General features: G+C 44.7%; 2 protein-coding genes and 1 long non-coding RNA gene across 11 annotated transcripts in view; 1 reads left to right on the forward strand and 2 right to left on the reverse strand.

The window, feature by feature from the left end:
• Positions 1–34: 34 nt before the first annotated feature.
• On the reverse strand, positions 35–14,205 carry CACFD1 (calcium channel flower domain containing 1). The gene is made up of 5 exons (XM_079962593.1): positions 13,910–14,205; positions 9,370–9,442; positions 6,170–6,295; positions 3,769–3,876; positions 35–3,643 (listed from the first exon to the last, which is right to left on the reverse strand). Exons 1-5 carry the CDS (start codon positions 14,043–14,045, stop codon positions 3,547–3,549), a joined length of 540 nt encoding a protein of 179 aa, XP_079818719.1. The 5' UTR covers positions 14,046–14,205; the 3' UTR covers positions 35–3,546.
• LOC307208163 lies at positions 9,456–10,730 on the forward strand. The gene is made up of 3 exons (XR_013835027.1): positions 9,456–9,631; positions 9,979–10,327; positions 10,555–10,730. It is a non-coding gene; the product is annotated as an uncharacterized lncRNA (long non-coding RNA).
• A 2,411-nt stretch (positions 14,206–16,616) lies between the features above and the next one.
• ADAMTS13 (ADAM metallopeptidase with thrombospondin type 1 motif 13) overlaps positions 16,617–23,530 on the reverse strand; it is a 39,721-nt gene continuing 32,807 nt past the window's right edge. For 6 of the 9 annotated variants that reach the window (XM_079962530.1, XM_079962529.1, XM_079962527.1 and 3 more), the window contains 6 exons: positions 22,708–22,912; positions 21,440–21,776; positions 20,627–20,773; positions 19,521–19,697; positions 18,584–18,768; positions 16,617–17,151 (listed from right to left, as the gene is read on the reverse strand). In XM_079962530.1, coding sequence (XP_079818656.1) covers positions 16,999–17,151; positions 18,584–18,768; positions 19,521–19,697; positions 20,627–20,773; positions 21,440–21,776; positions 22,708–22,912 — 1,204 coding nt within the window. In that variant the 3' untranslated portion in view covers positions 16,617–16,998. Of the gene's footprint in view, positions 17,152–18,583; positions 18,769–19,520; positions 19,720–20,626; positions 20,774–21,413; positions 21,777–22,707; positions 22,913–23,530 lie in introns of those variants that run through there. The other 3 variants (XR_013835005.1, XM_079962531.1, XR_013835006.1) reach the window with 3 other exon arrangements.

Consider the following 23,530-nt stretch of genomic DNA (forward strand, 5'->3'; position numbering starts at 1 on the left):
TAGCTTTTGAAACTGAAGAACTTATTACCAGAGGTAGAATGGTCTTTTTATTCACTGCATACACAAAAAGAGGATCGGTGACAGGCAGGTTCAGTAAACTGGTGGTTGTCAAGGGATTCTGCACAGAATAAAAACTGGTTTACTCAGATCAACCCTTTCCCCTGTAGACCAGTGATGCCAGCCAACAGTCTCAGCTTCACAGAAGTGGCCCATCCCATTTTGCCAACTGAGGAGAAACAGGAAAGTGCACCCTTGTAGCAGCGCCCCCTCAAAGCCTCACTTACTGGAGTTGTATGGTGACTTCCAGCAAAATCCCCCTGGAAGCCACAGCTGCACAACCCCAGCACTAACCCATGGGATTCCACTGCCTAAGCTGGGCTGCTTCATCTGCCTCATGGGCCCTAAAGATTCACATCCTTGAAAAGGAGGAGGCCATCTGCTCATGGTTGCTTATCCTGTAGGCCAGAGATGACCAGCCAGTTGCCTTCCAGAATCTTACTTCCAGAATCCCTGGCCATTGGCCATGTTGGCTGGGGCTGATGGGAATTGTAGTCCATGAACATCTAGGGGACATACTCTACGCAATATCCCTCCACTAGTGCATCATATAATTCACGAGACAGGCGTAAGGACTTCTTCACACAGCACGTAGTTGAGCTATGGATTTTACTCCAGAGAGCTGTTCCATGAGGGGCACCAAGCAAAGATGGCTTTAAAATGGGTTAGGACAAATTTGTGAAGGGTAATAAGTCTATTGGCCACAGCTGCTATGATGTTGTTGTTGTTGTTGTTAATTGAATTTATATACCACCCTATACCTGCAGCTCTCTAGGTGGTTTACATCTTGCCTCTATGTGCCAGTTGCTGGAAATCACAAGTGAGGAGAGTGCTGTTGTGCTTGGGTTTGTCTTGTGAGCTTTCCACAGGCATCTGGTTGTCCACTATAAGACCAAGATGCTGAAGTAGATGGGCCTTTGGTCTGATCCAGCACAGCTCTTGCTGAGGCCCCTTAATAGCAGGGGTGGGGAACCTCAGGTTCAGGGGCCAGCTGTGGCCCTCCAGGCCTCTCTAACTGGCCTTCAGAAAGCTCCCCAAACCACACCCTTCAGCAGCCCTGCATCACATCCTCAAGTGGTTTTGCCAGGCTGAAATGTGTCCTAGGACCCTGAAGGTGCCTCTTGCTTGCTTGCCAGGATGGAGGAAAGCAAGGCGTGTGTGAATGTGTGCTGAAACTCGTCTACTGTACAAATGTCGTTTGGCCCACTTTTGCCTCTGGTATGTGGCCCCCAAAGGTTGTCAAAAAGGGGATATGGCCCTCAGGCTGACAAGGGTTCTGTGCCCCTGCACTAGGGTGCATGCACTGTCTTTCAAACAATAGCTTTTCATTCCGCCATGAATTACAAGATAAATAAATTTCAGAAGGGATCCTAGAATTAAATCATTGCATTTCCATCTGCTTGAAAGATGGTGTTGGTGAATACAAGTGGTATGTTTGTTGCATGCTTAAAAAAAAAAAAAATCCTGAAGGGAAAAATCAGACAATACTGTGCAATACTCATCCTAGAAACAAGAAAATGTTATCTCTTATACAGCACAGTAAAAGAAAAAGAAATTCTTACAATGTAGAATCCAGAGTCTCCAATAATTATTCACAAAAATTAACTACGCCTAAGAAGAGACTGCCTTATTCTTTTATGCTCTTTCAAAATGGCAGTGATCCAGCTTTGTTCAATCTTCAGAGATGGGGTGAGCTTTTTGACAAAGGTCCCTTCCTCTGAAACCTTATCTTTCAACAAGAAACTAGAATCTCTAGCAAAGCATTTCCTCCTAAAGGAAGCCTATAATACCATCACTTCTTGTTGATAATGCATTTGAAAATACTGACCCTTAGCGGTGGGACACAACATTGCATCTGGCAGGTAAGATTCTCACACACCCTTCTATCAACTACATCTATAGACTTAATTAATTATTCACACTATTTCTGTGCCCTACTCAGTTCCCAACTAGCCCCATCTTCCTCTTCCTAAAAAGACAGTGACCTAACACTAGTAGACAGAAATTGTTTCCCAACAAATGAAAGCACCTGACTCATGTTCTATACCCCAAGAGAACAGATCCCTCACCGGAACAGTTCGAGGAACTCCAAATAAATAATAATAATACATTTTTTATGCTTTCCAAAGCAAATTACAAGGAAAAGGAATAATAAATTAAATTTATAGCTACAGGGTATAAATACGGAAAGTGGAATTATCAAGTAGTAAAACAGGTTAAGCAGTAGCAAAGAAGATTGCAACTGCATAGCATTTCAGGGCAAGGAAGTTTTTTTCCAGTTATAAAAAGCAGTGACCAGAAACAAAACTGGCCAACTGCTTGAACAATTTTACAGTATTGCATTATGGAACCTAAGATTTGTGCTTTTTACATGTACAAAAAATGCCTATAATTGCAGCTCAAGTGTTTTTTATGGGAGATGGGGAAGGGGCTTATTGAGGCCCTTAACTTGAAATGCTTTGAGGTATTGTAAACCAATAATTCTCTCATGCCACCTCTGGCCATATTTGCTGCAAAGTGAGAGTGCCAGTTCTCCCAAGGAAGCAGGGGGTCCTTTGCTAGACTTTGGGATGCAACAATGGCTGCCCTTTCCACCCTTGGAAGCCAGGATCACTCCAAAAAGTTATCCTTTTCCCCCACAGCAAAAGCTATTCCTCCCCCCCCCCCCCGTTTGATAATCCTAAAAGGAAAAATACCAAATGCAAACAAACTAAAGGTTTTCAAGTAATTTCTCTCCTTAAGAAAATGCATCTCACAAATCAACACACAGTTTGCTCAGTTCTAAAATTACTAAAGAAATGGGTCTAAAAATTCATCAGGGGAATAATTCTTTGCAATGCAGAGGTGGGAAAATAAGACTCTAAATTAGGAAGACAGCAAGGTCCATCAAGCCCCCAAAGTTTGTAACTCTAAGAGAGAACACCAAATCAGAGACTGGGTTGGTGGCTCAGATATTCAAAACTGAGGTCCTAGAATTCATTTGGTACCACATTTTCCAGCTCCCAAAATAGCTTCCCCATCACCCCAAATGTCAAAATAAAATCAAGGCCCAGAATGTAGCTTCTGATGATCTCAGAAGTACCGTATTGAGCTGCTAAAACTGTATCAAAAGGCTGTTGCAACACAGGCGACTAAGAGTCCACCACAGTGATGTGACAAATGGGGCTTGTTCACCCTATTTGGTTCCACACCAACCTGAGAAAGGAGCAGGGTGGGAGAAGGGAGGACCCCCACATTAAATCCTGCCCCCTTAAAGCTGCAGCATATAAGATTCACAGTGTTGCATAAATGTGTTTTTGTTTTTTTAAAAAATGTTCTGGGGACAAAAGAGAAGGTATGTTTTCATTCTGCACTCTCCGGCTTGAAATTAGAAGTTTTGAAAGAGTTTCACAGCACAGGATTCCAAGGCCAGTTTCTAAGGCTGGAGTGAATTCCCAAGCTTTGCTTTTCAATGAGATGGGAATGACTGGCCTCAAAAGAATGGCGATGTCACACGGCCTGCGGTTCGACACTTCCTGTCACCCCTTCTTCGTTTGTTTGTGTCCGTTGCAACTGCTGCATCCTTGCATACGTGATGGCGTCTCCCCTACAAAAGGCAAAAGACAGCATAGGAGCTTGGAATGAGTGGTGGTTTTGACAAGCACAGCACCCAAGAAAGACCAGCAATCCACTGGCTGAAACAGGGAGGGAGGGAAAACTCTTCTCTCTTACTTTTTGCCTAATGCTGAAAGTCCATAGAGCACTCCCGTCGCAAAGGCAATGGCATTGCCTAATAAAGTTGTCAGAGTCAGACTCAGTATAACTGGGAATATAGCCATCCTGGGGGGAAAGAGAGGAAACTTGTGAAGTTAGGGCAGTGTCGTGCTGCAATCCACTTCAACACAGGATGCCTAGCAAAACAAGGACCCAAATGTGGACCAAGCGTTTGCTGGTGCAGGATTTGTGACCTCAGATTTTTCGCTTCCAAATGGTCACTGAAATGACCTATTGAAATGAATGAACCCAAGTTAGGCATGCATGCCCATGAATTACAATGTGTTTTAATCACACAACCAGATTTAGGGTACATACAAATCAGATATTGGAAAGGGGTCTGCGGAGAGGGAAAACATACCCAGCTTCAAGAACCAAACTCATTCAAGGGGGGAAAGTTTAGAACAATTTGTATTTTAAACATACTGAGTGATATCCAACAGATCAGTGTCAGAGTAGATTCACTGAAAGTTACTGGACAAATGACTGAACAGGTCTACTCCAAATATGAGAAATTGCCCATTAAAAACTTTTCTAGGAAGCATACGCCAGGCAACACTCATTAACCTTTTTTAAAAAAAAATTAAAAGATTTTCGCCACATCTGCACCGTGCATTTAAAGCTTTATTAGATAAGTTTTAAACAGTCATGGCTTCCCCTCAAAAAAAGAATCCTGAGAATTGTAGTTAGCTGAGAACTTTTAGAAAACCCCATTCCCCTCACAGAACTACAATTCCCAGAGTTGTTTAATTATCAACCCCTCTTCCCAGGGAGTAGGCCAGCCTCCACCAGGCCTCTTCTTCCTTAACTGTTACTTGAGGGCAGCCATTCCACCCCAGGAAGCCAGGCTCATTTCATCAGCTTTACTTGAGGCCCAGCTTCATCAGGCACCTCCTGACCCTATACAGGACCAGATGGTCAATACAGGAACAACTGTCTAGAAATCTGTGCCTGTGTTTTTTGTTTTCCTCTACCCTCCGTGTCCTTTCCCCCTTGCGTGTCATGTGGGTTCTTGTTAGATTGTAAGCTTGTGGGTAGGAACTGTCTTGTTTTGTTGTATTGCAAGCTGCTCTAGGAACCTTTTTGGCTGAAGAGTAGGGTACAAATGCTATATATATATATATATATATATATATATATATATATATATGAACTCTGGGATAGCTCAGTTGGTAGAGCATGAGACTTTTAATTTCAGGGTTTGAGCCCCATGTTGGGTAAAAGTACGTTTCCGAGCACAATTCAAAGTGTTGGTGCTGACCTTTAAAGCCCTAAACGGCCTCGGTCCAGTATACCTGAAGGAGCGTCTCCACCCCCATCGTTCTGCCCAGACGCTGTGGGCCAGAGCCGAGGGCCTTCTGGCGGTTCCCTCATTGCGAGAAGCAAAGTTACAGGGAACCAGGCAGAGGGCCTTCTCGGTAGTGGTGCCCACCCTGTGGAACGCCCTTCCAGCAGATGTCAAAGCGATAAACAACTACCTGACATTCAGAAGACATCTTAAGGCAGCCCTGTTCAGGGAAGTTTTTAACGTGTGATATTTTACTGTATTTTTGGTTTCTATGGAAGCCGCCCAGAGTGGCTGGGGAGGCCCAGCCAGATGGGCGGGGTATAAATAATAAATTATTATTATTATTATTATTATTATTATTATTATTATTATAAAAGATCCCTGCATTGCAGGGGTTTGGACTAGATGGTCCTCATGGTCCCTTTCAACTCTACAATTCTATGATTTCAGAAATAGACTGGAAAGAGAAGTTGCTGAATTGCAACTTATTACCAAAATTAAAACCATGGAGAGACCTGGTCTGAATAGAGACATTGGATTCTTATCTCATTATACATGATAAAGCTATTTTTAGCCATCTCACCCCTTGCTTTTTACTGTAAGACCAATTGCAGTCGTTAACAGTCGTCAACAGGTTTACCACACCTATCAGCCAATCACCCATTCCCACCACCCTTCTGAGTAATACCCCTCCCCACCCTCTCACAATATATAAGGGTCTGGTGACTCCTGTTTCAGTGTATCTGAAGAAGGGAGCATGCACACAAAAGCTCATATCAATAACAAACTTAGTTGGTCTCTAAGGTGCTACTGAAAGTAACTTTTTTATTTTGTTTCGACTACGGCAGATCAACACAGCTACCTACCTGTAACTATTCTATGATTCTGTGATTCTTCTCATTAGTCATCGTCCCCTTCCAAACCACAAAGAGTATGCTTTGTTGTGTTTACTGTGGATTTGTTATGCCAGAGCACTTTAACTGTGCAAATTTAGAGCTCTGGTATGCACTTGAATCCCTCTGGCACAATATTGGCAATCCAGAGTCACTCCCTACCCTAAGACACACTTACCCGCAGTAGAAGGCACCTTTCTGCCATGGACGCAGTTTGTCTGCCCTTGCTGACACAGCGTTTGCAAACTCGATGAACTGGCAGCAGAAGGGGGCCTCGCACAGGAAAAGGACGAAGGCATTCAACCTTTGGGGCAAGAAGTCACACTCAAAACCAGAGAGAATCCACCCCATCCATAATGAAAGGACCCATCCCGTGAACGCATGAATTTTTTGCTGGATCAGGCCAATGGCCCATCTAGTCCAGCATCCTGTTCTCACAGTGGCCAACCAGTTGCCCCAATAGGAAACCCACAAGCAGAAGCCAAGGACAAGAGCTCTGTCTTCTCCTGTTGTTTCCAGCATTCAGAAGCATTGCTGCTTTGAAGTGTGGAGACAGGGTAGAGCCATCATAGCTTAGAAATCATGGATAGCCTTCTCCTCCATGAATTTACCTAATCTTCTCTTAAAGGCGTCTTAAAGTTGGTGGCCATCACTACCTCCTGTGGGAGCAAGTTCTTCTCTACACTAAGAGAAGAAGTCCACCCTTTCGTCTGTCCTAAATTATTTGACTTTCAGCCATGTTGGATGCCCATGAGTTCTAGCATTATAAGAGAGGGATTTAAACTTTTTTCTACCCATTTTCTTCATGCCATGCATAATTTTATGAACTTCTACCATGTCAACCCTTGCTTGCCTTTTCTCAAAAGTCCTAGACACCACAGCCAGTGAAACTCTTAGACTGCTTTAGGTTCTAAGCTTTTATAACCTTACTGCGGCCAGAGGGCTATTTAGCTAGTACAGTCGTACCTTGGTTCTCGAACAGAATGCGTTCCGGAAGTCCGTTCAACTCAGAACCATTCGAAAACCAAGGCGTGGCTTCCGATTGGCTGTAGGAGCGTCCTGCAGCCAATCAGAAGCTGCGGAAGCTGCGCCGAACGTTCAGCTTCCAAAAATTGTTTGAAAACCGGAACACTCACTTTTGGGTTTCAATCGTTCGGGAATTGATTTGTTCGGGAGCCAAGGCATTTCAGATCCACTGTAATTGGAATGGGCAAATCTGCCAGTTTTGGTTTCTCTCAGTTTCTCATTTTTCTGATTTTAAGTTCAGTTCTCTATGTTTCTACAAATGTGCAATATTTTCCTTTGTAAAAAAAAAAGTCCACATGAAAAACCACCCCAAACTTTTTCCTATGTGCACATTTTGTTATGAATTTTTGCCTGTTATTATTCATTTCTCTACTGCTTTATATTCTTAATTAAAAAATCTCAAAGCAGCTTAGAACCGACATTGAAACATCAAATAAAACAATCCAGAATAAAACATTACTAAAGAAATTCAAGTATACATTCAAACAAAGATATTTAACAGGAAACTAAAATATTATCTTAAAGATTTCAAAACAGAACATTGCAAAAGAGGCCAACTACAGAATGCGCATTTAATGCAGCAATGTTAACAAACAAATTATCTTAAACATTTCAAAAGAAAACATTAATAATGTCAAATATAAAATGCACATTTAAAACAGCACAACTAGCAAGAGAATAAAACATTACCTTAAGCACAGAACATATCTGCTGCTGCTACCAATCCTGCCATTGGTGGTTCATGGCATAGCTGTCAACTTTTCCCTTTTCTTTCAAGGAATCCTATTCGGAATAAGGGAATTTCCCTTAAAAAAAGGGAAAACATTGACAGCTATGGTTCATGGCAGGCAGTGGTTGTGGAAGCTCAGGCTCAGTGACCTGGGGCTGCACTAAGAGACAGCCAAGACGGCAATTTCCCCATATATAAAGCATTTTTATATGTTACTTTCACTGATCTATGTACTGATAGGCACACTTTACCTTCATCTATGCAAATTTGGACATATGAGCTGGCTGGAGAACTGCACTGCAAAATCCAGAGAAGCACAAATTTCAATATTTGGCTGTGTTTCAGTTCTCGTTGTTTCAGAAAGTGTGGGTGTGGTTGGTGTGCCTTTAAATGCAGCCAACCCTCCAGGTATGGTGATTGTTAGCTTGGTCTGACTCAATTACGGTATGCTGTCTTGGGATCTGTGTTTTATTTTACTTCTAATTTTAAGTATTTTAAATTTTGTAGTGTTTTAAAAGTTTTCCAGTTTGTACTGTGTTGTTGTTTTAAATCTTCCACCTTGCTTGCCCTGGGGCATTTACTCAGAAATGTGGCTTTAAAATATTTTCAATTAAAATTGCATAAAATAAACTGGCAGCAGCTCTCTGGGATTTAAGAGCAAGAGACTTCCCAGCCACACCTAGAGATGTCGGGAATTGGACCTGGGACCTTCTGCATCCAGAGCAGATGCTCTAGCACCGAGCTATGGCTCTTTCCCTAGAAATAAGGTAAGATTCTAGTCCTCGTGGTTCTGAACAAACAGCCCGTTGACACATGGAATTGCCTAGTACTCAGTAAGACCCCATGTCCATCTAGCTCAGAACCATCTAGCTCTGCATTGATTGACAGTGGCTCTCCTGGAGATGCCAGGGATTAAGCCTTGCTCTACCAGTAAGCTGTGGCCCTCTCCCAAAGCCACTCTGAACGGTTTTCTATTTTCGGAGCCACAGGGACTCAGCTGCAAATACAGTCATACCTCATCTTACGTTTGCTTCAGGTTGAGCATTTTCAGGTTGCGTCCTGTGGCGACCCGGAAGTACTGGAAAGGGTTACTTCCGGGTTTCGCCACTCGCGCATGCACAGGTGTGCAAAATGACATCACACGCATGCGCAGAAGCGGTGAATCGCGACCCGCGCACATGCAGACACGCAGGTGCGGGTTGCGTTCTGCTCATTTTGCAAATGGGCCTCTGGAATGGATCCCATTCGCAACCAGAGGTACCACTGTATAAAGTTTTAAGTGCATTTTAAGTGTATTAAACAAATGTGCCACTAGGTGGCACTGATGAGCTAGTGGCAAATTCCATATATACTTTACTACTTTTTAATTTTTTTAAAAAAAGCACTTTCACAGAGTTTTTTTATATCTGTGTAGATTCAGCCTGGAGGGGATGGAACTGGTAGGAAGGCCAGAGACTGTGCTGAGTGGGCAGTGCAAAGGCCACACATCCCACCAGGACAAATCATTCATTGCCTGCCTCTGCATTTGCAACAGACTTCCATCTCAGTTGACTTGCCGTTGACTTGCAGCACCCTGGTACTCGAAACAAATAGTCACCGCAAAGGAAGTCAAGTTTACTTACATCATCCAAACGCCAGCTGCGATGTTGAGAGGGTGGATGGTCACACAGTTAAAGAGGCCAGCAAAGGCACACGCTGAAAGGACAAAGCAGGTAGAAAATGTTAAGATCAGCCCTGGTGGGTCAAGGCATCCTGTTCTCACAGTGACTGACCTGATTCCTCTGGGAGGCTCCCAAGAAGGTCTTGAGTGCAACAGCACACTCTGTCCACTTGCATTTCCCAGCAACTGGTCTGTCTACACTGGTATATACTGGGGTGTATGAGGTGTTAGAGGGATGCAGGTGGCGCTGTGGTCTAAACCACAGAGCCTAGGACTTGTTGATCAGAAGGTCGGCGGTTCGAATCCCCGTGACGGGGTGAGCTCCCGTTGCTCAGTCCCAGCTCCTGCCAACCTAGCAGTTCGAAAGCGCGTCAAAGTGCAAGCAGATAAATAGGTACCGCTCTGGCGGGAAGGTAAACGGCATTTCCGTGCGCTGCTCTGGTTCGCCAGAAGTGGCTTAGTCATGCTGGCCACATGACCCGGAAGCTCCCTTGGCCAATAAAGCGAGATGAGCGCCGCAACCCCGCGACTGGACCTAATGGTCAGGGGACCCTTTACCTTTACCTATGAGGTGTTAGGGGAGGGGTAGTACATCTGGCAGGGGACATAACATGCTACTTCTGGGGTAGCTTGTCCACCACCTCCCCCCCACCAGCTCTCACCTGTGACTCCTAGAAGTTGCCAGGATGTGACAGTGGCCACAACCCAGGAGCAGCTTCAACTGGCCGGCTAACCAGGTAAGGATAGCTGATGGGTCTCAAACCCTTGCAGAGTCAGGGACTACTCCTGCATGTGAAAACAGGCTCTGGTGGATTGAGTGGATGAGACCAATAGTGGGTCCAACAGTGAAGAAGGCGTTTTGCATTCATGTTGTAGAGGGAAGTGAGGGGCAGATGGGGCTCATCAACCTAGGAGAGCCAGTGTGGTGCAGTGGTTAAGAGCAGTAGACTCGTAATCTGGAGAACCTCCGCATGCAGCTGCTGGGTGACCTTGGGCCAGTCACACTTCTCTGAAGTCTCTCAGCCCCACTCACCTCACAGAGTGTTTGTTGTGGGGGAGGAAGGGAAAGGAGAATGTTAGCAGCTTTGAGACTCCTTAGGGTAGTGTTAAAGCGGGATATCAAATCCAAACTCTTCTAGGAAGGTAGCCCATCTAGCTGAAGAAAAACTGTGATCCTAAACCTCCACTGCCTTGTGGGATATCTTCAGGGGACGGGGAAGGCTAAGGAGTAAATCACACAAATTTGGAGTCCCTAAGATGGATGGATGGCACCTTGCTGTCCCCCTTCCAGCAAATCCTGCAGCCAAGCTGGTGCCAAACATATTGCTCCAAATACTGCCCAGGCTTGCACACCACAGAAGATCACAGCAGTTTGACTTCACTCCAAGAGGCACACTAACAATGGTATTCACCGCTTCCAACAGTGGACATTGAGATCCATACCCTTGTCCTCCATGATTTTGGCTACGAATCTTCTTTTAAAGCCATCCAGGTTGGTTGTTATCACTACATCTTGTGGGAGTGAGTTCCACAGTTCAACCATGGACTGTGAGAAGTGAAGCTGCAAAATGACATCACATGATGAAGATGACAAAATTTTGTGGCCATTCTGAGGACAGGTTCTGACGCTGAGGGCTGGTCACCGGCCTAAGGTCACGCTCTGCTTTCATAGCAGAGGAAAAACTTTGATGTGATTCTCCTGGACGTAACCAGACTGGGTTCCAAGAGCTTTGAGAACTGGACATTTGTTCTCTACAAACTCTGACAATGTTTCCAAAGCTAATTTTTGTAGGGTTTTTTTGGGGTGGGTGGGAGAATTGAGTGCATCTGTGTGCATCTGTTTTCTTTGTGCCATTATTTCTTGTCAACTCAGCTCTGCTGGCCCTTGTTTTTTCATGAGCAGTGTCGCATAATACTGGGATTAAGTTACCTGCTGACGACCGCGAAAGGGGTCTGATGTTGTATCGGATGCAGAGAACCTTGCTGCAAGTTTAATGAGGACCAAATCCCAGGTGGTTCCAAGGCTTATTTTCGGACTGTTCAGGGCATAGTTGCTTTTTTGTGGGTGGGGAGGGGCAGGGGGAAGTGCTGTCTTTAAAAGCAGCCAAAGTCTGAGAATTTTAGCAGGTGAAACTTTCCCTAACAAGTGGGTAGGATAAGCAGAGAGTGGAACCCAGCCAAATTCTACTATAGCCAGAGCCAGCTCGCCCATGATGCAAGGAGAATAGTGGCTGGGACAATGAATGTGAATTTTTGTACAGTAGGCCAGATTCTACAGCCTCACACACCCCTCTCTAACCTCCATGTAGACATGCAGGAAGCATTATCAGAGTTCAAGGGGGGGAAATCTTCTCGATATTTGTTTGAAGGGAACCCTGTGTGTGCTGCAGTTTCAGCACCCAGCCTCCGCCAGAGTGCTCGGCCTCCTTCTGAGGACAGAAGTTGCACATGCATCGTGCCTGTGATGTCACGCGCCACATCTGCTGGGCCCCCTCAATCTTGGGGGCAACCTGGAGCCTCTGCTCAAGGAGGGGTCAACACTTGGCTGGTGAGGGGTGTGGTGTGAAGAGGGATCCAAGGAACAGAAAGAGTGGCCTGGGGCTGAGGAATACCAGGTTGACAAAATATTACACAACAAGTTTAAACATAGGGAGCAAAGTACAGCAGGAACAAAGTTCAACCCCGCTATCAGGTGTGCCCTAAACCATGAGGAAGAAATCACATTACAGAGAAGCAATTGGGAACAGGTATCCATGGCTGGGTGTAGCAAAGGAGAAGTTCTTTCAAGTCGTAAGCAAGTGTCTCAGGCACAGTCCCCAACTTAATCAGCCTTTGCAAAACACTTTTTAAAAACACTGACTTCTGCAAGAGTAAACTCTGCTTAGAAATGCAAAATACCAGAGAACGAGCAAATCAACTATACAAATGGGCTCTGCAACAAAATGGTACAGCACGGAGTGCTCCTGTACCCAGTCGGCTGGGCAGCCATGCCCTGCATTCCATTCCTGAATGAGAGAGGGTGCACTTTTTGAAAAGAGCTTCATTCTATCTATCTGCTTTTATTTATTTGAATGTTTCCAGGCCACCTTTTAGAGCAACACCCTTGCAAGGCAGCTTATGGCAAACACAAAATGCAATATTACATTTCAATTAAAAACAAAAACAAATCAAGAACCAGTCAAACCAAGTCCCTTAACTAACCCACAGGCTAGCAAAGGGCCATTGTAGTGAATGAAAACAAACTTAATATTAGAAAAAAGCCAGAAACAACACAAAACTAAAACAAAAGTTTCAGGCCAGCTGCCCTATTAAATCATTCAAGGAAAAAGACCCTGGAAACGTGTGGTTTTTATATAAAAAGTCCAGCTGCGCTGATGGCAGACATATGCAAATAACTTGAAAGGGTGTGTCACAAGCATGGAGTCACCACCAATAAGGTCCCAGTTCTCATGCCCCTGCCTCACAGAGCTACAATTCCAGTGTGATTTAATAGTTGATCCCTCTTCACAGGGAACTCGGGGAACTGTAACTCTGTGAAGGGAATAGGAGGTCTTCTAACATCTCTCAGCACCCTTAGCAAACTACAGGTCCCAGGATTCTTTGTGGGAAGGCATGGTTGTTTAAAGTTGTATGTTATTGCTTTAAATGTGTAGTGCAGATGTGGCCTGAGTCAACATCGACTGGCCCTGATAAGATAGTGGAGCCTCCATGGTCGGAAGCAGAGTACCCAGTGAATATCAGATCCTGGAGGTGAAGAATATGGAATGGCTAATATCATGGTACCCTTCTTACTGGTTTCCTGGTGGCATCTGGCTGGCTGGACCTTTGATCTGATTCAGTGGGTGTTCCCCACATGACACCACTGTAGACTGAGACATGAGAGAGACCACTGGCTGAGCTTGGACTAGTTGTTGCCTCCCAGCCTCACATACCTCACAGGGTTCTTGCGAGGATAAAATGGGGAGGAGGAGAGCCTTGAGCTCCTTTGAGAAAAGGTGGGATATTTTAAAAAAACAACAATGAAGTGACTCTGAGTAACTCAAACACCAAAATGCAATGCAGAAATACAAACATTTGCTAATGCAAAATAGGCACTACCCTGTTGCACTTTTGATCTGTTTTGCATATTGCACACCCTGATGTAGGTATTTATTTACCTATAGTTAAATACTAACTATATTTAAATGAAGGCAGTCAAGAGCTTAGTCCTCTTGACAGCTCACAACAGAAGAGTGACAAAACATTTTTTGTTGTTGTTTTTTTAAAAAAACCCACCCCAAAAACATGTGTACAAAAAGTTTGCAGTGCTATTCCCCCGCCCCATACAGGAGAGAAAATTAAAGCAAAAAATCCCCAAAGACACAAAATCAGCCAGTCGGTGCAAAGCAAGCCCCCACCATAGGAGGCAAATTGGGTCTTGGGACTTTGTTCTGGAGGTGCAGGGATAGAGGAATCACTGGAGGAAAAAACTGTGGGGTGGGAGGAGTAAAGGAAATACTCACAGATGCCCCCAATGATGCCAGCCAGTCTGCATAACCACTTGTACCACCAGGTCATCCCATCATCATCATCGGCGGAAGACGGGGTAGCAGCAGCAGTAGCTGCATCTGACTGAGGCTGCTCTTCATGGGAATTCATCCTGCCTTTGGGTATGTGTGTTAAACGACAGGTAAATCCACCTTTCTCCTCTGCTGCTTGCCACTGTAATTTCTCCCCCGCCCCCAGCACTGGGCAGGATCCTAGTCCTCAGTGCATCGCTGTACACCCACTGCCCACCCACTGTCCCTTTAAAAGCAGCTCCAGCTGACAATGGAGACAGCCCCGCCCACCCCAACCAGCTGTCCCCCCCCAAGCTTCTCCCTTTGTATTGCATTCTGGGTCCCCTCCCCCTTTGCAAGAGGATGAAATGGGAGGGGCTGTCTGCATCTCTCATCCGTAGACTTAAGGAGGGAAAAGTAGACTGACCTTTGTTTGTTAAGGGCTGCAACTCCCTTGTTAATTTTGAAGCCACGTAATAAAACTGGCACCAAGTGTTCCTATTTTCCAGGGGTGTCCCTGATTTAAAGTAGCTGCCCCGGTTTCTGACTTGATCCCAGAATGTTCCACTTTTGCTTAGGATATCTGTATTTTCATTGGAGAAATGTTGGAGGGTATGGAGTTATGAGACCTCCGAGCCGTCTGAAGGCAATCCTGTATAGGGGTGGTTTTTGTTTAATGTTTTATTTGTGTGTGTGTGTGCGTTTGTACACACACACCGATGTATGTATGTGTGTGTGTGTGTGTGTGTATATATATATATATATATATATATATATATATATATATATAAAAGCAGCCCAGAGTGGCTGGCGCAACCCAGTCAGATGTGTGGAGTATGTGTCTATATCATTATGGAATGGGATATCCCTATTTTCATCGCAGAAATGCTGGAGGGTATGCTATAGGAAACTGGTAGCTGAGATATCTCACACCCCCTTAAAAAAAAGGAAATAGAAAGGGGAGGAATAGCAGCAAATGCATAACGACTCTATGCTCTTTCTAAGATGTGATGCTGAATTTTCACATGAAGCTGAATTTTGAAACATGTTAAAATCTTGCTTGCCAGTGCAAATGGAAGGAGATGCTAGTGCGGTGCGATGGTTAGAGCAGAGCTTTCCAAACTGTGTGTCGTGACACTTTAGTGTGTCGGCTGCAGTGTGTAAGTGTGTCAATGCGAACGCTCCCCTCACGCTGCTCTAGGGGCTGGAAAATGATTAGTTTAACCTCTGGTTTGCTAGTGAAACAGAATTACTGTGTCACGAAATGATGCATTTCTAAAAAGTGTGTCACCAACATGAAAAGCTTGGAAAGCTCTGGGTTAGAGTGTTGGACTAGGATATGGAAGAGTTTTCAAATACCCATTCAGCCATGAAGCTCACTGGGTGACCTTTGGGGCAGTTAATTCTCTTAACCTAACCTCTACCTCACAGGGTGGTTGTGAGCAATGTTTTTTTCCAGGGGTACTCAAGGGTACTCTGTACCTGCGCCTCTTTTTCTAGATAAAAAGGACTGGTTGTGAGGATAACGGAAAAAAGAGAACGATGTACACCACCTCACATGGGTACAGCCAGGCTTTATATGGGGGGTGGGCAGAACCAAGTTGTCTGCAATGCAATTGGTCAGTTAGTTGAGCATTTTTATTTGTTTACTTGGTTTAGGGGGTCTGCTCCCCCCACCCCCTGCTACACCCATGCCACCTCAGTCTTAAGAATAGTTTTCAGACAGTCTCACTAAGCCACTTCCCAGAGACTACCGGACTTGTGGACTTGAACACATTTTGTTCAGAAGGGGTGTTGGGAGTAAAGCAAACTTGCAATAAGTTGCAGCATTATCAAACTATTTATTCCTGCACTCTGCTGTGTACACACATACACTCAAGGCTGTTGCCACTGCTAGTGTTGCTCGCTAATCCCTCCTACCGCCTGCCTGCCCCTCCACCCTCTCACAGCTCCAGTGTCTCTCCATCCCTGCTTCATTCAATTCCTACTGTTTAAAACCACCATATTAAAACTTCCTTTCTCTTCTGCTCCCTTCCCCCACCCTGACCAGGCAAATCCAGAAGTGTGATGTGGCACTACAAATCCCCCAATGGGAGTTGTAGGATGACAGCTTTTGATTTTTAGGTATACAGTAGAGGAAGATATATACCAAACTCCAACACTATTTGCCTCACATTCAAGAGTTGGAACACCTGCATTTGCCACTCATGCTCCGATTATAATCCACCAATCCAAAGCATAGGGCAAAAGGAGAAGCGCATCGCAAAAAATAGGAGATTCAAATAGTATGTAAAAAAGAAGATGAATGAGACAAGGAAAAAGAGGAATTCCAGGATAAATTTCAGTCGCTCCACTCCAACAATCCGCAAAAAAAGAGGGGGGGGGAGTAATTCAATGTCCTATTTTCTGCTCCGCTCCTCTTTAGATTGATCACAAAAGAAAAAATAATAAAAAAGATGTACAAACTTCTGTAGTGAGTGTAGATGTATAACACACACAACTGCAAACATATTTGAACACACTGCATTTTTCAATATACTGTATACACCTCACCTAAAAATCAGAGGCATTTGGAATAATAATTTCTAGGTAGAGGACAGCAGAGATTGACCAACTCAGGCTTACTGATACAGTACACAGGTGCAGGGATTATTAATTTCAGGCTAATAAGTTTTCAGGTTCACACCCATATAAAGACTTTATTGGCAGATCTCCAAGAGGTATGTGTATGTTGACTTTAGCACATGAGAGGAGCAGGACTAACTCTGCTTGAAAACAAGAGCAGCAGCATTTGAAGGAAAAATAATTGAATCGGTGGAGATCCCCACCTGAGACAGTGGCAGAGCCAGGGTGAGTTCAGGCATGAGAAGCCCCTCCCTTCCACAGCAATGGGAACAGGTGCAAAAAAAGAGAAGGGCTCCTGCAACCTCTTAAGAGTTTTTCAGTGGATATCACTTTTCATCCCTCTTACAAGACAAACTCTGTTTACTAACTCCCCCTGGCTATATAACCCTTGGATGAACAGTTGCCCTTGAAACAACTTGAGGCTGTGTTTATTTGGGCAAAATTACCCAGTATTCTGCTTGGAAACCGACGCTGGCAAAGTCTTTGCTGAATTCAATTTCGGCCCTGCTCCCAACTGACTCCCAGTAGAATGGCTGGTTTCCATGGAAAACTGCGGTCTTCATGGCATTGACATCTCGGATCTGAAGAATGGAAGGTCAGGTCAGCCAAAGACCCAGAAACGTGACATCCACAACAGTTAAACTATACTTTGCAGTGCAGAGTTAAACCATGGAACTCACTCCCACAGTAGGCAGTGATGGCCATCAACTTGAGCAGCTTTAGAAAAGAAGTAGACAAATTTAATGGAACAGAGAGGGCTATCAATGGCTACTAGCCATGTTGCCTTATGCTCTGACTCCACAGTTGGAGGCAGCAATGCTTCTGAACATCATTTGCTGGAAACCACAGGAGGGGAGAGTGCTCTTGTGCTCGGGTTCTGTTTTCGGGTTTCCCACAGATACCTGGTTGGTCACTGTGAGAACAGGATGCTGGACTAGGTGGGCCACTGGCCTGATACAACAGGCTTTCTTTATGTTCTTATGTTCACAGTGCCTAAGGATTCCTTCATTTCTCCAGTTTTACTTTACGTTCATTTTGATTTGTGCTTATGATGGTATTGGGAGGGTTATACATGACCACACTTTTGTACCTGCAGATGTTTTGAGGTGGACTTACTGCTCCATTTTCAGTCAGCACATGTTCCATAAAATTCCTGCTGAAATCATGTAACTTTTCACACCACAAACGTTCTGGTTTATTTTATTTTTTGTCCTACATTTGTTGCATTGGTGGTGGGTTTATCCTGGACTGTTCACACATTATTCTGCTTTATTGTTTGTTCTGCAATGCTTCCCCAAAACTGAACCACACTATTACGACCTGGAAGGGTAACATTTCTGCTACAGGGCAACAAATGTGGGATAAAAAATAAACCAGAACATTTGTGGTGTGGAAAGTTACATGATTTCAGGAAAAAACAACAACAACCCAAACCTAGTATGGACTCTGGAGGGGTCCCATGAGTGGCTCTTCCACCATAAATGTCCAGGGTAGAAGCAGCATTTTGATGGAAAAGGAGCGGGTGGGGGGAGAGAGAAAAAGCAGAAGACAACAACAAAATCTGAGTGCATGTTAGAAAATAGCCTCCTGTAACATTTGCACTCATTGTTCCACACACTTTTGCCTCTGGCTCTGCTCACCATGAGTAAATGGCTCCAGAAAGTTGTCCAGGAAGGAATGCAGCCAATAGGTCAGTGGCGGACTTTGGTAATACGTCACCCTGAGTGAGAACAAAATCTGGCTTGCCCTTCCCACCTCCCATATCTTTTATTTTCACAATAATTCCTTTTGGTACAGTGGATATTCTCAGTAGGTACCCATATGAATATAGGTTGTTGTTGTTGTTGTTGTTGTTTTTCACCCCCTTGGCTTAGCGTCCTGTGCAGAAGGAACCACCCACACCGCTGTAAATTGAGTGCTGATCAGGTTCCCCACCCTTGCATCTGATTAATGTTTTGCTTTTCTTCTCCTAGTGTGTGACACCTGGACCCTTACTCTGTGCACTTTTCTCACCGAGATGTAACTGGAGTGTGTTTGGTTGGAGTCAGCTATTGGGTCCACATATGCAGCGTGAATGGCAATGCGATGCCTTGGAGCCACGTCAACAAATGTCCTGCAAGCCCCTTGTTGTTCCCAGCCTGCCAAAGGTATAGGGGTCACTATTCTCCCACTGGGACCGAACAGCTGCACGTCGCAATCTGTGGTTAAGGAAATGGATGCAGAAGAGAGCAATGAGTCCAGGGATTTGTGGTAGAGTTTTACTTGTGCTTTAAAACTTTTAAAATGTTTTCGAAAGAGAATTCCTAGCTGCCCTGGAAAAATGAAAGCAATCCAGGAACTCTCCTAGACCAGGGGTCAGCAGACTTTTTCAGCAGGGGGCCAGTCCACAGTCCCTCAGACCTTGTGGGGGGCCGGACTATATTTTTTGGGGGGAATAAATGAACGAATTCCTATGCCCCACAAATAATCCAGAGATGCATTTTAAATAAAAGCACGTATTCTACTCATGTAAAAACACATTGATTCCTAGACTGTCCGCGGGCCAGATTTAGAAGGCGATTGGGCCAGATCCAGCCCCCGGGCCTTAGTTTACCTACCCATGTACTAGACTATCCCTCCCCAAACGCCTCACTCTGTGAAAGGACCCGCTTTCCCTTCCTCAGAGCAAGGCAGAGACAAAGTAGCAGTGAAAACAGACTGTAGTTGCATTACAAGAACAAAACATTAAAAGCAAGGGGAGTGGCAGGCTCCCGTGAGTGAGTGCACTGCCCAGTGGTGCGCCCGACCCCTAACACAAGTGCCTGGTCTGGGTGGCCCGTGTACCAACCTATTTTTACACCAGAGGATCCAGCCACAGACCTCATGTCTCTCATGGAACCCTAAGCCCTTCTTAGAGCTCCCTTTTTCACTTCCAGTGGAGCCAGCTCAGTATGGCAGCAACCAAACCTACCTTGATGGTATTTCTTAGCTGCCACTTTGCTGCTGTACCAAAGGGAAACTCCATTCCCAGGACACAGGCGGCGCTGTCTCACCACCAGCGTGTTGGTCCTGGTGTTTATGGTGGAATGCACCAGCTTCTTACAGCCTGTCCGCCACATCATCCGTGTAGAAAACAACATCACGTCACCTGGAGCAAAAGACAAGGGATGCTGGGGAACATGTCAGACTGATCATCCACAACCATTTTATAAAAAAATGAGACTGCCTGCTGATAGTAGGGAACGGCAACTAATTCTGTCCATTTTGGTTCCTCTCAGTTCTTAATTTTTCCAGTTTTGTGTTCACTGCATTTCTGCATCAGTGTGTAATTTTTAAAAAGGTCCTCATGAACATTTAGCTGCTATTTCTTATAATCTGCTATTTTATCTTTATATGCACATGCTTGTTTGTAATCTTAATTGTAAAAATATTTATAAACCACTATTCATTTTTCAAAAACTACTATACGTGAAACAATACAATAGAAACCTTGTATAAAGTTAACATCAGAATCAGCTAACTATTCTAGAAATATGTTTTCTTAATCGTCTGTATAAGCCTGACAGAATAGAAAATTTTCCAGCAGGTGCTGAAGCACAAGGCACCTGCTGAATCTCTATTGGCAGAGTATTCCACAATTTTGCTTAATATACATATATTTTGGCACAGCACTTTCCCCTAATGTAATGCATTTTTGTATGCTATTTTCACTAATATATATACCTATATTTATTTATATGTGCACTTTACCCAAAAGCATGTTTTCCTGCATGCATTACTCGAGGCTGGAGAACTGCACTGCACAAATTTTGAAGGAGGGCTGTGCTTCGGGTCATACATTGTTTCAGAAAATGTGAATTATGATAAGTTTGTCTTTCAGTGCAAATCCAGTTGGATTTCTCTCCAATCCTGAGCTGTCGGGGACATACATAACTATGCAGGCACCTGTAATCTCAATTCAGGCCACAGAATAGTGTGGAGAAGTTATTTCAGCCTAGCATCTCCTGGTTGAGTTAAGATTTGAACTGGTGGCTTCCCAGCTCTCATGTCCTCCAGTGCTATGAACCAAACACTCACCTGCACTGCAGTTCAGGGAGCTCTCCAGCACTTGGACCCTTAGGACCTCTCCTAAGGGGCGGCCAATGGCAACAATGCAGTCGCTGGCTTGCACACCAGTCATGTTGATGAACCCAGTGGAATTTAGGAGCAGCTGCCCACAGGGACCTGCAAAGGAAGAAAGGCAGCAATGCTTCTGAATGCCATTCCCATTAGTGCATCTGATCAGCAATTGTGAGAAGAGGACTAGCTGGGCCCTTGGACTGATCCGGTAGCCTCTTCTTATGTTCTTAAGAGGGCATAGCTCAGTACCAGAGCACCAGCTTCTCTTACATTGAAGTCATTATGCCATGCACTGCAACAGCCATTTTATGAATTTATTATTATTAAATTATTACCTGCCTTTCTCCTGCAGATCCTAAGGTGGGTTACAACAATTTGGAATTTATTACTAAGAACACTTAGCAATCATAGGTACACTGTGGGTCCAAAACCACACACAACTCAGGTGTCAACGGCCAGGGTAAAAAAGTACATCTGTACAGCTTTCTCTGGAAGCTGTATAGTTAAGAAGCCAGATGGACCTCTGTGGAGAGGGAATTCCAAAACTTAGGGGCTGCCACAGAGAATGTTCTCTTCCAGGCAACCACCACCCCTGAACTTTTGAAAGTTCGTTTGATATTAACACCCAAGAGAGTCTGTAGGTCTCTCAAATATGCCCCACCAATTGCACTTCCTCACAAATGTACTTCCTGGCCTAAAAAGGGTTGGCAGCCCCTGTTAAAAGGCGAAGTCTAGTGATAATCACACATAAGTAAATACAAGCTGCGCAACTGTACTCATCAGCGTCCCATGGTATATCCTCAAATCGTTTCATGGAAGGAGCTGGTCGATCAGGCTGTGGAAGGTCCAAAGCTTTATGGTGTGGCTTTTCAGGGCCAATGGTCACCGCAGCCATCAGTTGCTCCGTAGGAGGCGGCAAAGTCCTGAGATCTGTCCTGGAGACCGGACCTGCTGTGGCCTGTTCAAGGCAGGGAGAGACGGAGCAACTTCGCAGCATCACAGGCTTAGGGGAGTGCATGCAAAAGGTGGGGTTCACCCGTGATCCATTTTCGGGATTGATGCAGAAATCCTGTCGTGTCTGAATACCATTCCCACAAGAGGCAGAACACTGGAGGAAGAAACCCAGAAGCTATTTTTAAATGCACAGTAAGCATTCTCGGATGAGAGGAGCCCTGGAATAATATGGGCAGGAAACACTTTTATACATCACCCCCAACTGCCCCATCATTGGCTTATGACACTTCTATGCTGCCTTTTCCTCAGAGACCACAAGGCAGTACAGATGGCTTTCCCTGTTTTGTGTGAGAAGGGTGGGCTGGGAAAGAATGACTCCCACAAGGGTCGCATTTGGGATGTGAAGCTAGGCTGATCTAGCTCTAGTCGAAGAGTCTAACCCAGGGCTCCCCACAACCAGTTTGGGCTGGAGGTAACATTTGGAAATCTAAGAAAACTGTGGTGGGCACCACAAAATGCCCATTTCACAGAAGAAAAGCTGGTGATACTGAATCTGCCTCTCTAAACAGGCAAAACATTTAACCACTTTCCCAAAAAACAAAGACTGACAAAAAAGCAGGCAATGCCCCTAGAACAAGTCCTCAAAGTAAAAAATGAGAGGGGCAGGGGACCTTGGCAAGTGCCAAGGGGGGTTCTTGAGAGCAACCCAGCTCTGTCCTAATTCCAATACATCTCTGAATGGTATTGAAGCCTGAACCAGGGGTGGGAAACCATTTTTAGCCTGAGAGCCTGAGAGCCTGCCCTTCTAGGCAGCCCTCTGAAGGCCACATTCCATGTTGGGGCCAGAGGCATAAGTAGGAAGAGCAATGGATAGAAATTTTGCAGATTCACCCTACCCTGTCTCCATCTTCCATCCAAGCAAGATGCATTATCAGACTTCAGGGACACATTCTTGCCAGGCTAAAGCACTTGAGATATGAAGCAAGGCCAATGGGGTGTGTGGCCTGGGAAGAGTTTTGCTGGCCAGATAGAGAGGCCAGGTGACCCCAAGGCTTTAGTTCCCCACCCCTGACTGAAAGGTTTACCTGTGTCCATTTGGTGACCCTCCATTCATAAGGGCAGACCCGGATCACACAAGGCACACTGAAGGGGGGCTTCTCTGCTTCTCGGCACTGGCTCTTAGCCAGCTCAATCTCTTGTCCCCCAGAAAGCTGCATGCAGGTCACCAACTGGGTGGCTACCCCAAGTCCACAGGAGGAGGAACACGGACCCATTCTAGTCACTTTCCACCTTCTCAGAGAAAGAGAGAGAGAGAGAGAAGAGAGTTGATCAGTGAGTCAAGGGAACACACACAACTGCCCTCCGCACCATCCCCAGATTTTAACAGGGCCCTCCTATCATTCCACTTTGCACAAAACATTTGGGAATATCAGATTATCTATATCTGTCTATACTGCTCTTCATAAATACAGCCCAGAGCAATTTACACACCACATTCAAATTCAATCTAAAACATCAAGGTAATAAGAAAATTATATGTAGCATTTTAAAGTTATCTGTTTATGTGTAAAGAGCTGTTGCATGTTTTGGAGCCCTTGGCATTTTGTTGTTGTTGTTCTAGTGTCTTCGTCTCAGTCTGAACCATTTGAATATAATTTATGCATAACTAGCAGCCTCATAGCTGGCATGCCTTGGGAATTCTAACAAACAAAAGAAAATCGTTGAAGATTTGAAAGGTTCAGTCCATCATCTTAATTCAAAATTGCTTTCAACTGTATTCCAGTATAGACAAAAACTTGCTCCTTCGCCTCAGGAACCATCATGCTAAATATGGTTGCAAAATTCAAATGCACACTGAAAAAACAACTTTCCTAGATATATAGTACAGATAGATAAGCAGTCTATAAA

Source organism: Podarcis cretensis (assembly GCF_951804945.1).
Source record: "Podarcis cretensis genome assembly, chromosome: Z".
NCBI classification, from domain to species: domain Eukaryota; kingdom Metazoa; phylum Chordata; class Lepidosauria; order Squamata; family Lacertidae; genus Podarcis; species Podarcis cretensis.